At 35.6% G+C, this 12,684-nt stretch overlaps 2 protein-coding genes across 3 annotated transcripts; one reads left to right on the forward strand and one right to left on the reverse strand.

Annotated features, from left to right (window-relative positions):
* Positions 1 to 339: 339 nt before the first annotated feature.
* LOC131431670 (uncharacterized) lies at positions 340 to 2,062 on the forward strand. Of its 2 annotated transcripts, none has more exons than XM_058597515.1 (2): positions 340 to 466; positions 529 to 2,062. In XM_058597515.1, exons 1-2 carry the CDS (start codon positions 394 to 396, stop codon positions 879 to 881), a joined length of 426 nt encoding a protein of 141 aa, XP_058453498.1. In that variant the 5' UTR covers positions 340 to 393; the 3' UTR covers positions 882 to 2,062. The 2 variants fall into 2 exon arrangements, with proteins under 2 accessions (XP_058453498.1, XP_058453497.1); XM_058597514.1 differs by having other exon boundaries at positions 349 to 489; positions 549 to 2,062.
* Positions 2,063 to 7,054: 4,992 nt separating this feature from the next.
* On the reverse strand, positions 7,055 to 8,327 carry LOC131428515 (uncharacterized). Its single transcript, XM_058592507.1, has 2 exons — positions 7,555 to 8,327; positions 7,055 to 7,496 (listed from the first exon to the last, which is right to left on the reverse strand). The coding sequence occupies exons 1-2, from the start codon at positions 8,261 to 8,263 to the stop codon at positions 7,150 to 7,152; spliced, it is 1,056 nt and encodes a 351-aa protein (XP_058448490.1). The 5' UTR covers positions 8,264 to 8,327; the 3' UTR covers positions 7,055 to 7,149.
* Between the last annotated feature and the right edge of the window lie 4,357 nt (positions 8,328 to 12,684).

Genomic DNA, 12,684 nt, shown 5'->3' on the forward strand with positions numbered 1-12,684 from the left:
TGGATCTACCAATTGAATTACTATAGGTACAATTATCTTGCCAAACTGTTTATCGATAGAAAAAAAAACATATTGCTACTTCAGGTAAATTTTAGGATGCGACTTCTGTTTCTCATTAAACTTGTATTTTCTATGGTTAACTGAACCCTTTATGGCTTCATATACTAAGTGTACTGATATGACACGTGATGAAGATGAGATTGACCCACTTTTTCTACAGTTAACTATTCTTATCTTGTTATTTATTCATTCAAAGTGCAGTCCCGAAGGTCAGCAGAAATGTATAACTAGAGGTTTCCATTCTCTGACTGCTGATTAAATTACAGTTGAACCCTAAATCTTCACAGAAGTTTCGATTTTCGCGTTGAAAAATTCAATAACCACCTAGATAAAATGGTTCATTTGGCAATTCTAATGATATCCGTCTGCGCTGCAGAATTCATTTTGGGTGCAGCGGGTGCATCAGGTAAAACCGAACCACAGAAAATGGTAGATATAATTGAAATTAAATTTTATACATTTATCTAGCCACAGTTCCCTCGCCACAGCTGGCCGCGACGCCAAACGGAATGGAAAGGATAAATATCGAACGACCGAAACGGACAATTGGATCTAGCATGGATTTCATTAGCTGTCTGGTGGTGGGAGAAACGCAGCAACGTTTCTGTTCGTACGACCATGCTTTACTGCGAGCAGTCGAACAGGCGGCTACTGCCGGTATTACTGCTAACGACCGGTGGCGACCAAACTGTTCCAAGGGACAGATATTCCGCAACCGCTGTAATATTTGCGAGTGTAGGGCGAACGGAACGTTGGCTTGTACCGTAGATCTGTGTGTGGAGGATTTCTATGACGCCAAAGGTCTACCGAAATACTGGTGATTTGATTTTGCGATGGTCGTTTGCTGCTGGTATAAGAATAGTTTTAATGTTATGAAAATTAGAGTAATTTGAGCTGTCTTCCATTATACTTGTTTCCCTTGTGTTTGTTAGACAGTACTTATTTCAACAGCCGCAAGCACACAGATAACAGATTCATATATATGCTAGAACAAATCGATTCACAAACAATGTGTGAAGCAGCCAAGTAAACTTTATTTCATTAATCATCGTTGCATAAGTGAATGGGCGATTTATCAGTCACTTAAAACGACGCAATAGTTACATTTTTTACACACTTTGAAAACAGCACTGGTTCGTCTATTATCTGTGAACAAACGGAAAGAAAATTGCAGATGGAGTAATGATTTATGGGTAGGAAATTTTCAGGACGAGATGTTCTATAATTACAGACTGCATTGGCGTAGTGATTTACAACTTCTTGCGAATAAGTTTAAAGTATCAGAAATTTGTACCGATTCATTATATCACAACAAGACGTGAATTGCAACGATAATCAATTGTTAATATTTTGCCTATGTCCTCAGGAATGTGGTCAAGTTGATTAATGTGTTTATGCAAATTATTTTTCACCCTTCGGTAAGCTTCAAAGCATTCTGAAATTCAGCCTATATCTACTGGTTTATTGTAAACAGACACAGACAAAGCACTTTTTGTCTAAAAAAAGATAAAAAGACTTTTTCATACAGAAAAAGAGTTTTCATACAGGAAATTCACTTAAACTTCGGTAAGTCCCATCCATTTGAAGGTTATGTGAAAATCACATAGCTCAGTGTTGCTAATAGAGCGAGAACCCTGTGCATGAAGCACATTCTCGAGCGAGTGCGAGGCGTATTCTATCTTACTCGCACTCCTCCGCGCACGCTTATGAGTCACTCACAAAAAGGTGCATTTTAAACAAGAGTGGTGTTTTCTTTTGGATACGATGAGTGAGAGTCAGCAGGAGTAAACACTTACTGCGAGTGGGTTACTGCTGCGAGTCACCTCGCTCTATTTCAAATTATGTCTGATCGCTCGCCGAACGTCCGAAATGTTGGATACAATAGCACTTGCCATTCTTGCCACCGGGCTGGTTTGAAAGCTTGTTTGTGTTCTCTCTAGCCGAGTACTGTGCTCCTGTTACCTCTGTGTATGAAATTCAAGTTAAGTATGGATATTTTTGAAACTGCTGCATGAAACATGCTTTGTTATTGTTTCTTTTTTGTTGTCATTATATTTGCTTCTAATCACAGCATGATAGAGCTTGATCAGATTGCATATTAATCCTCCGCGCATAGAAAAAACGGCAAAGAGTACGAGTGGGAGCAAGAGTGCGAGTATTTATGAGGAACAGTGTAAGTAAGAGTGTGCACGCCGACGAGTTGGCCAACGAATGAATGAGCGGTGGAATATGGTGTTTCATCGTCACTCACAGATGAGCATTGCGATAACAAAATAAAGGATGGAAATAACCATGGGGAGCACACTCACACGGGAGTTTTAGATATATTGATGGCACACGAGTGAGAATTATCTGCACAATATGAGCGAGCTTAGCAACACTGGCTTTACTGGGTTAAAAGATGTTATTTATAGATTTCACGTAGAATATTAAAAATAAATGAAGCATTGCATTTACGTGAATAATCCTATAAAACTGCACAAATTTTTTTTTACGTGTTTACGTACCGCATAACTCTGAAAATTCGCATAAAAAACCGCATAACTCTGAAAATTCGCATAAAAAAGTCGCATAAAAAATCGCATAAAAAAGACCGCATAAAAAAGACCTTAGTGTAATGTGATTTCTTTTTTGAGTGTACGTATTCTTGCGCATGTTAATTTTCAACCAATTCAAATCTCGTAAAATCTTTCTACCCACTTCTTGTGTACATGTTATATGTAGACGAGATTTATGAAATAAAATCGTTTATTTTCGTTTGCCACACTCGCTGACCACAGTTTGAAAAGCCGCACGAAAATGAAATAAGCAAACAAAATGGGCTCGGCCCGTTTGGCATGAGGTCATTTGGCATAATGGTTATTTGGTATAACAGTTATTTGGCATAATGGCCATTTGGTATAATGGTCATTTGGCATAATGCCATTTGTCATAATAATAATTGGATTCGCAATATTTTATTATAATGTAAATTTTTGTTTGTTTTTCGATCGAGTAATGTTTTGCAAGGAAAACTCGAACGAAATGTGTGAATTTTATATTTGGTCCGAATATTTCGATAATATTAGGTGAAATAGCATTATTTTTTATGTTTAAAATTCTGTAGTAAACAGCATACTGTCATTTTATATAAGCAACACACTTAGTGCTAGCACAATCTTCTGTTAGTCATAGATGATTCAGGTCGAGACGGAAGGCGGCGCCCCCGCAGAAATCACCTCTGTCTAGTTGCAGGCCTTTGCCCGGATTACCCAATGCTAGGAGCTATTCCTCAGTTAAGTCCGAACGAGCGGCAGCGAGGTCGAACAGCAGGCCATTAAAAACGATGAGGCGTAGCCGCATTAGACCTTTTAAAATTTCAGTAAATAAAAACAATTCACACTAATTTTACCTGGAGCTGTTAGCGGAATATATTCAATAGTTGCACTATTTATGTACCATTTAATTCCAATATTTCACAGTCACGTTATTAAACTTTCACAAAGTCACTATACTTTAATGAAGCATAACAAACGTTACAATACAGATACGCGTATTTCGGAATGTTATTTACATCCTTCTTCAGTGTATCGGTTTTTAAAGTTTGTTTTGTGTTTTTTTACAAACTTATAAAATCGATACACTGTAGAAGGATGTAAATAACATTCCGAAATACGCGTATTTGTATTGTTATGCTTCATTAAAGTATAGTGACTTTGTGAAAGTGTAATAACGTGACAGTGAAATAGTGGAATTAAATGGTACATAAATAGTGCAACTATTAAAAATAATTTCCATTAACCAGCATGTTCATCTGTTATGTCAAATGTCTGTTATGCCAAATGACCATTATGCCAAATAACTTTTATGCCAAATGGCGTTATGCCAAACGGTATTATGCCAAACGTGGTTGCCCCAATAAAATCTAACTTAAGAAACGTGAACAAACTTTCCTGCTCAAAAAACGGGCGAAAAACTCGTTCTGGTTTATAAGAAATAAAACTGATACGGTTCAGTTGAACAATAAACTTTGCAATTAAGCTCATAGATAAAATGAATCAGTTTTTTTCTTAGCAAAATTGAATCAACAAAGATCTTACCAATAAAATCAACTTTGCTTTTGTTTATATGCAATAAATAGTGTGAAAATTGCTGATAGAATTGCAGGGAATCACTCCGCATATCAGGTCTATTGTAGTCACGTCTTACCTCCTCAGCAGCTTGTGATTGAAAGAGGTCGATGTCAGTTACTGGTTGCTCTCGTTCGTGGTCAAGGATTGCTGCGTCGAATGTTGGTGGGTTTTCGTTGTGACACTGATGTAGCTGTCAAATATGAAACATTTCGTATCCATATCCCACAAATAGATGATTTATTACAACAATAAATCAGATGGAACAAATATTTTTATCGTTTGGCTAATAACGATTCACATCAAACAGAGATAATGGTTGATGTTGAAGGAAGAAATTTGTTTGAATCAATCATAGCATGAAATGAACATCAATCAAATTAAAAAATTTACTAAATGTTTTGTTGTTTCAAACAAGCTCCATCCCTCTGCGTGTACAATTAGGGATGTCGTAATATCGATCGATTAATCGAGTAATCGATTAATAATCCAGAAAATCGAATAAATTTCAATCGATTAGTTTTAAAATTATACTCGATTATTAAATAATCGAGTAATTCGAAATTTCCGACATCCCTATGTACAATGAAATAAACCATTAGGGCATATTCAGGAGTGTTCTAGTTCTAGATGCATAATTCATGTCAGTTTTAAAATTTAAATCTAGAAATTATAACAAAATAAACTGGCAGCCCCAGCAGCGTTTTATCTGTGTTTCAAATATAGAAAAAATACAACGGCAGTGTATACCAGTTTTAAATTTGACAGTAGAACTGGTCGAATAAATAAACCTAAAACGGATTGCTGGGGATACGTTTGTTTCAGTTTCATTTACATTATAGACCACCCATATGAATCTTGCAGCTGCTGAATTTGCTCTTACACTGGTGTAAAAATAGTCACGTTGGACTGATGTGTTTTACAGTTAATTTCGCCGCATTTGAATTGACATTTTAATTGCAAGTGTCTCTTCAAATCAAATAATATTGATTTCTATTGATAATACAATTGAATTCCATCAAACCAACAGCAGATTTATTTCAAATGTATGACACCTAGTATTCAATCAACCGAACGAATTTCTCAGCAGCTTCTAGAATTTATCGTTCAGCTTATATGAAGCAAGGTTACAGGGTTGTTACGGTCGCGCGAATTTCGCGCTTTTTGAGGATTTCACGATTTTCGCAGATTTAGTGCGGTTTCTGCTTAGATTTTGATGTGATGGCGACAATTTCGCGCGAATTTCAAGAAACATCATTTCACATTTATGAATCATTTGTTCGAAAAAAAGTTCTTTGCCAATTTTTGAAGCTTGTGAATTTTATGAAACCCCAAAAAATTAAGATTGGGCGAACGTTTTAGCAATTGGTCGAACTGACCGAATTAGTGAATTTGCCCCTTGATAAAACAAAAATTTACAAAAAGGCAGCTCTAGCAAATGTTGTTTTGATGTTGTCTGATAGAATATACCGTCTCAGTGAAAACACATTCAGTAATGTAAAGAACGTAATAAATGGAATGCTATTCTTCGATAATATAATCACACAAATTTTGTGTGTGTGATAAAAATCGCATTCTTAAAGTAAAATTTGCATGACAGGCTTACGAAGCGAAGTTGGACTAGAAAAGAAACAAAGAAGAAAAAGTTAAAACGTTCATCTAGTGCTGGACCCGACGGGATTCCATTCGTGGTGATAAGAAATTGTCCTAATAGTTTGTTGGTTCTACTATCCAACATTTTCAATTGTTCAATGGAAGAAATCCTATGTGAACAAGGGTATAGTGTACAACTACCATAGAATTACTGTTTTGCTCTGTATCGAAGCTGTTTGAAATTATAGTTCTGGATTTCATAACACATAGTTGCTCTGACTACATATCAGATACTCAGCATGGATTCATGCCAAAGCGTTCCACAAATTTAGTAATCTACACTTCCTTCATCATATCTTCTTTACAAGCAGGACTACAAGTAGATTCTATATACACCGATTTCTCTGCTTTGTTCGAGAAAAACAATCATTACACAACGATCTCCAAGTTAAGTAGATAAGGATTTACCGGATAATTTTTGAATTGGCTTCGATCTTATCTAACTGGTCGTGAAATGGTAGTGAAAACAAGAGACTGTACAACCTCACCATTTGCTGTTACCTCTGGAGTTCCTCAAGGAAGTCACCTCGGTCCGTTTATAATTTTATTGTATCTCTACGATCCAATTTTTTCGATCAATTGTATGAAACTACCGTTCGCCGATGACTTTAAAATATTTCATATAATCAAGTCTGTAGCTTACTCAGTGTTCCTACAAGAACAGCTGGAGTAACATCAACAAAATGGTTTTAAATGCCATTAAATGCTCCGTCATCTCTTTTAGTCGCAAAAAGTCTGTATTCAAATCCGACAATAATATTTCACAAATCAGATCACCCTGATGTGGTCTACCAAAAATTCTTCTTACCCAGAATGAAAAGCTTGCCGAGTAATGCGTAACTTGTCGGAGCTGTCAAAAATAACTACGTGTGACCCGTACACACGTTTCTGGAATTGTGTGAATAATTGATAGTTATTTTGAATGAATGTGAATAAAAATGACAATAAGTTAAAAGTTAACAGGTTTAACCTTTATCTCATGTTGTTGATTGTGAATAATCAGCGATATTCAATAATACAGGTTTTAAAAGTTTTCAAGAAAAAAAAAGATGTGACAAAACGAGCAAACTTTTCGATTCAACTTGTGGAACGATGCTACAAATACATTCGTAATTTGTCTATGACAAATACATTCGTAATTTGTCTATGACAAATACATTCGTAATTTGTCTGACAAATACATTCGTAATTTGTCTATAATTTCGAATATAACTTATATTATTGAACAGAGATTTCACGTTAGAAAATAGTACCTTTGAGTGCTTGTGATTTATTCTTTTTTTTAATTTAGACTAGATCACAGTAATACTATTCTATTTCGTATATTTCATTCGATTCTAGTGTGAAGTCCCAACGTATCCGCCCATGACATTTTTCGAAGCTTTACATATTCTCCAGCCTCTATTTGTAGTTTGTTCTCAGTGGTTACATCGCCGAAACAAATAGTACCAGGTTTGTTCAGCTTAGAATTTTGATTTGCGTGGAAATTCGAATCAATCGCAAGTTGCTTACAGTTAACAACAATTTCGGAGCTATCACATACAGTATCGCTAACGGATAATGTCAGTTCACGCGCCGATTTGGCAATCACGTGGGATTGTCCAACAATTTCAGAAAGTTGTAGGTCTACTTCCTGACTTGAAACAGTCGCCTCTAGTGTACCATAAAAACCGGCTGTAAAAAAGAATCGATTATCATTTTCATACATTTGAAGATTCGACGAAACTCTCACTCATGACTAATCGTCCAGTACCTTCAGTAGATACGCAACAGTGTTTATGAATATTTTTAAGCATTAGGTTACCTTGTTGCGTCTTGAAACTAGAGTTATTACTGTAACTAGAGTCGACCGAAATATCGCCAAGCTCTGTTTCTGCATTGACTTCATCTCCTTGCAGTTTGTTAAGAAGTATATTGCCCTTACCACACGCTGAAATTTGTGTAGATTGGGCCAGCGTGGTTCCTTTACAGGAAATGTTGCCACGATTACTTTGCAAGTGAATCAATGAGCTTCGCAGATTTTTTGTAGTGATATTTCCAACCGACCGCACACGAATCTGATCACTATACAGATCTGAAAGTGTGGTATCTCCAAGATTATCAATTTCCAAATCGGCTTTTATAGGAATTTCTAATACACAGCTTTCTGGAGACCCACTGCTGTTATCTATTATCTCAACTTGGTTGCCGGTACAATCTATACTAGGCTCGAGTATGTTATTGTTGATAATCATCTTTAACATATTGGAATCAGGACATTCCAGCAAATCATATGGAACTATGTTCAAATTGTAATTGCATTTTATTCGAATTTTGCAATACGGGTCTACTTCTTTGACTACAGTTTTAACATCCTTCAAACAAACATTTGTTATAGAGAATCGCCTCATTAAGCAGATATACTTAGCTGTTGAAAATAAATAATTCTGCCAGCGTATCATCGTGTATAGCAAAATTTTCGCTAATTTTTGGTTCGTGAAACAATAACAAACATTTTGGGGCACGTTCTCATGTAATTGACAGTTAAAGCCAGAGATGCCAGGTAAAATTGTCAAATATGTTCAGACAGGATTGCAAAAGTCAGTAAATTCGAAAAAAATGTCTTCAATTTCTCTAGAAAGTATATGATAAGCTACACTGACTACGTGAGGAAAAAAACGTCGCGGCTATTTCAAAAGTTGGTAAATTTTTACAAAAGTCTGCATGAATCTCGATTTTCATAAGTCTGCAAAAAAGTCTGCAATAAACAATGTTTGCGGCACTATATAAGAAATCTGCAGACCTGGCATCTCTGGTTAAAGTTTTAAACGACTAAGGGTCCAAAAATGCTCGGTACAGTGTTCTTTGTGAAATAGAAGAGCGGTAAGAAGAGCGGACGTCGTGGGTCAATGCTAGGGATGACGGATTTTTCGAATTATGTGACTATTAGCCTTCTAACGATAGTTCGACATGTAGATGGTGCTGCTGTACAAACGATGATGTTTTCGAATGAAGCTGTCAAAATACATAGGAATGTTTATTCTCCAGTGAATTTTTATTTATTTGTAGTGGAAATTCGAATAATCAAAGAATATTCTGTTGTAATTAGGGAAAAACATTGATTTCTATCAATTAGAATCTCAACCTATATTTTTAATATTCTGCTTGAGAAAAAATTTATGTTTTTTGCTTTCAGAATGTCCTACGGATTGAAAACATTGACTTTACTTGTTGACACCGCTCTGAAAGAATTTCTCTGGCCGTTTATTCCACCCAGTAGTTGTTTACACCTTCAATTTCGATTACGAAAATTAATTACATAACCTCACTAAGCATCAATATCTAAATATAGTTTTATATTGAAGAAATTAAAGGTTTACTTTTTATGCAAAAGTTGAATGAATGCAAAAGTTTTACCCATTCCGTAGGTTTGTTTAAGGAAAAATTACTGTGTTAGTAACTATTTCCGCATTAATTACTCGATTCCTATATTGCTCTATGTGATAATTTTCTAACATCATCGTTTTCTTAGTCCATAAAGCGAAACATAGAAGGCGCGGAGTTGTTTTAAGTTTTGCGTTTAAAGCCAATTGGCTTTCAAACGCCTTAGAACCGTCACCCGAGCATGAGAAAGAGCCATAAACTCGTTGAAACCAAGCATCTTAGAAAACTATATATTTGAGTTATTTGTTGTTATTCCATACTACCGAAAAAAAATATTATAAATTGCTGATCGTATTCCTGATAGCATGAAGATCTAAATATATGTTGTTGGGTTGAGTACAACAGAAGATATTCACGGTTGAGGCTTACCCATTGTTGTACTGTGTAAATTTTCAAAAGGCGCTCCATAGTATAGTAAGTCGTATTCACAACAAAATTGTGATTAGATTATACAGTAGATTGTATCGAGCTCCATAAATCTATAGGCAAATCGATTGTATCTGCTGTAAAATCAGAATTTGTTTGTTGTACAAGCATTACAGAAAATATCAATGTTGAAATATCATTTGAATAATATGAGTTGCTCATTCTCTTCCACATTACAAGGCGAAGCTACCAGCGAATATCGTTCGTTCTGCATCGTAAGCAGCCACGGCTTGGAGAACAAATGAACCTCAATATGAAAAGCTCTTTTTTGTTTCGATTTCACATTCGGTGTATATTGATCAAACTTCGCTCGCATTCGCACTTTTGTTTGAGCTTTAATAGTATCAGGATTGTTGTGATGGCTACCCGTAAAAAAATAAACCATTGTTTTTACAGCATAGACAATTGATTCACAATTACATATATGGGTTACAATACATTTTATTGTATCTTGACAAGATTTATTTCATTTCCAACCATTCAATATATTGTTTCTCCGATTCTACAATTGAATTTATTGTACACGATGCATGAGAAAATTTTATGATTTGAATTGTTACCATACTTAACAACCTATACATTCTATTGTAAAAAACAAGTTCACAATCAATTGAATAGTGTATAACAATACATTATAATATTTTTCAATGGTCAAAGCCAAATTGTGGCAGGTTTTGTAACAGTAAATCGTATTGTTTTCCTACAATATTTTTTATTCGGGTATGGCTACAAAAAGCAAAAATCGTTCCTCAAAGGGACCAACATTGAAGCAAAAAGTGCTAAGTATGATAAGAGAGCCAATGAGAGATTATAAATAATATTAATCCCACTGCCGCTAATTTTAGTTCTAAGTACTGCTAAATGTTCATACGGCAGATAAATTATTTTTAATTCTGATTCATGAATGTCCACCAGTGCTGCAAGTGCTTGGTGCTTGCTTTAAACAGCAGACGCATTGAAGCAAACCGTATTGCGCAACATTATCGATCAAGCTTATCATCTTCCGAAATGAGAGAAATATGCTTCAGTGCAGTGCCCATTCATTACGAAACTTTCCTTATTCCGTACACTTGAAGCAACACAAGCTCTAACTGACTCAAAAACATGAATTATAGCTACTGTTAGTGAAAGATGACGTGAAAAGTCTATTCTACAGCAGCGTGAAACCTTATAAATTTAATTTTTTGTCGTGAATACGACTTACTTTACTATGGGGTGCCTTTTCAAAATTAGCCATATGGAAGAATGGGCAGAACTTAATCGTGAATATCTCGACATGTATTAAAGGCAGCAACATAATTCTTTCACCATTTCATCAAAAATATGATCAGGAATTTAGGATAATATTTTGAACAGTGTGAGATAACCACAAACAACTCAAATATTAAGTTTTCTCAAATTTTGAAAACAACGCGAAAAACTCTTTACTTTTGCATGGCTTTTTCGCGCAAGGACGACGATTTTGAGGTAGTCAGGCACATATCTTCAACTTACTGCGTATAAAAGAGGAACCGTGGTCGAAATTCGATCATTTCTTCTTGTGCGTTGGATGCAAGCAGACGTCGTGGGACCAGCAGCTTCGGAGAGTGCACCTTCTGCGTGGTTAAAAACCTCAAACGCTCAGGTCGCAACTCTCATTTAGACTTCAGTCGTCAGGTGGAGCAGTCGTCAATGACAGCAGAACTTCTGTTCATGGTTCTAAATTTAGTTCTTGAACTCAGGTCCAATTCGTTATTCTACAATTCTATTCGGTTCTTTTGAGAACCATAATAATACTCTCAAAGAATTATGCGAAATTTTGCTTTACTGTACTCTATACGGCCCATTTTTATTATAAAGAACTATCTAGTTATTTCATTATATTTAATTGCGTTTCAGAATGATTAATGTAACTAATCTGTAATTTAGTCTAGGCGCATCGTTTGATATTCTAGTAGTGAAAAAGGGGAAAGTTGCACAATTCACACAATCGATCAACTACCAATTCGAATTCGGAAGTATAAAGAAAGTGTGTCAGTTTTATTCGTAGTCACGACATCTAGTTATGTATCTGACATTACACACCCGTACTTTTTATGCTTGAATACTTAATTGATATAAATTATTTTTACATTCAAATTCAACAGTATTCTTTGATGATGAATGGTTCACCAGCGATAGTGTGCTTGAATCACTTATACTACCGATGAATTATTTGAACGAATTGGCTATATTTGAGAGAAAAGAGAATACTGTATACTCTTTTTCAGAAAGGTTCAATAGTATTAAACGTAATACGGCACGCTCGTCGGCAAGTATGTATGGAATGGTTCGTTCTCCAATCTGTTCGCTCGTGTATATTTCCTGCATCGAAGCCGATAACTCAGTCTGTTGGTATAAGTGCTGTAGCTGCGCTGAACCGTTTTGTTGCAAGTCCCTCGCATTGATGAATGAATGGTGAAAGCTCTGCAGGTCAGGTAAAATTAGCTTTGCTTGAGATTACCAATTGGCACATTGTCGCAAAACTGAGGTACCGGTAACGACACCTGCCAATGAAAAATTGAACCAAGAAAAGGAGGGGTTTTCCGGAAATTTTTATATCGTTGTGATTTGCAATGATTTTTCGTTTATTCACACTTAAAACTTAATTGTGATCTCGTCGAAAAAATATGCTGAAAAGGAACGGCAGAGATATTTCACTAAAATTTCGGCTAAGATAGCTTTTTCCAAAATGCTCGGTTTATTATTTCCGATTTCTTGGCAATCAAAAATGTAATACTGATATTCGGTTTTGTAAATTATCGTGTTTACCAGCAATTGGTCGTTTTGCCGAAATCAGCAAATTAATTATGTTAACTTACCGAAATCTTGGTAAACAACTTTTAGGCAACCGAAATTCCGTGATTCATCCAAGTAGCCATTTTTCTTCAGTGCAAAACTGAGTAATGTAAATAACACGCGTTTTTTGATAACGGCCTGTAAGCCATCTGCCAGTTTCCATTTTCGAAAGAAATTGCAGGCGAGCTATAAAAAA

Source organism: Malaya genurostris, chromosome 2 (assembly GCF_030247185.1).
Source record: "Malaya genurostris strain Urasoe2022 chromosome 2, Malgen_1.1, whole genome shotgun sequence".
NCBI classification, from domain to species: Eukaryota; Metazoa; Arthropoda; class Insecta; order Diptera; family Culicidae; genus Malaya; species Malaya genurostris.

Excerpts from the sequence above, each read along its gene's own strand:
- LOC131431670 (XM_058597514.1), top strand. The coding sequence starts at position 394 with ATGGTTCATTTGGCAATTCTAATGATATCCGTCTGCGCTGCAGAATTC. Across the intron at positions 490-548 it reads AAACCGAACCACAGAAAATG|CTGGCCGCGACGCCAAACGG; the intron begins GTAGATATAATT and ends CCCTCGCCACAG.
- LOC131428515 (XM_058592507.1), bottom strand. The coding sequence starts at position 8,263 with ATGATACGCTGGCAGAATTATTTATTTTCAACAGCTAAGTATATCTGC. Across the intron at positions 7,497-7,554 it reads TACTGGACGATTAGTCATGA|CCGGTTTTTATGGTACACTA; the intron begins GTGAGAGTTTCG and ends TCTTTTTTACAG.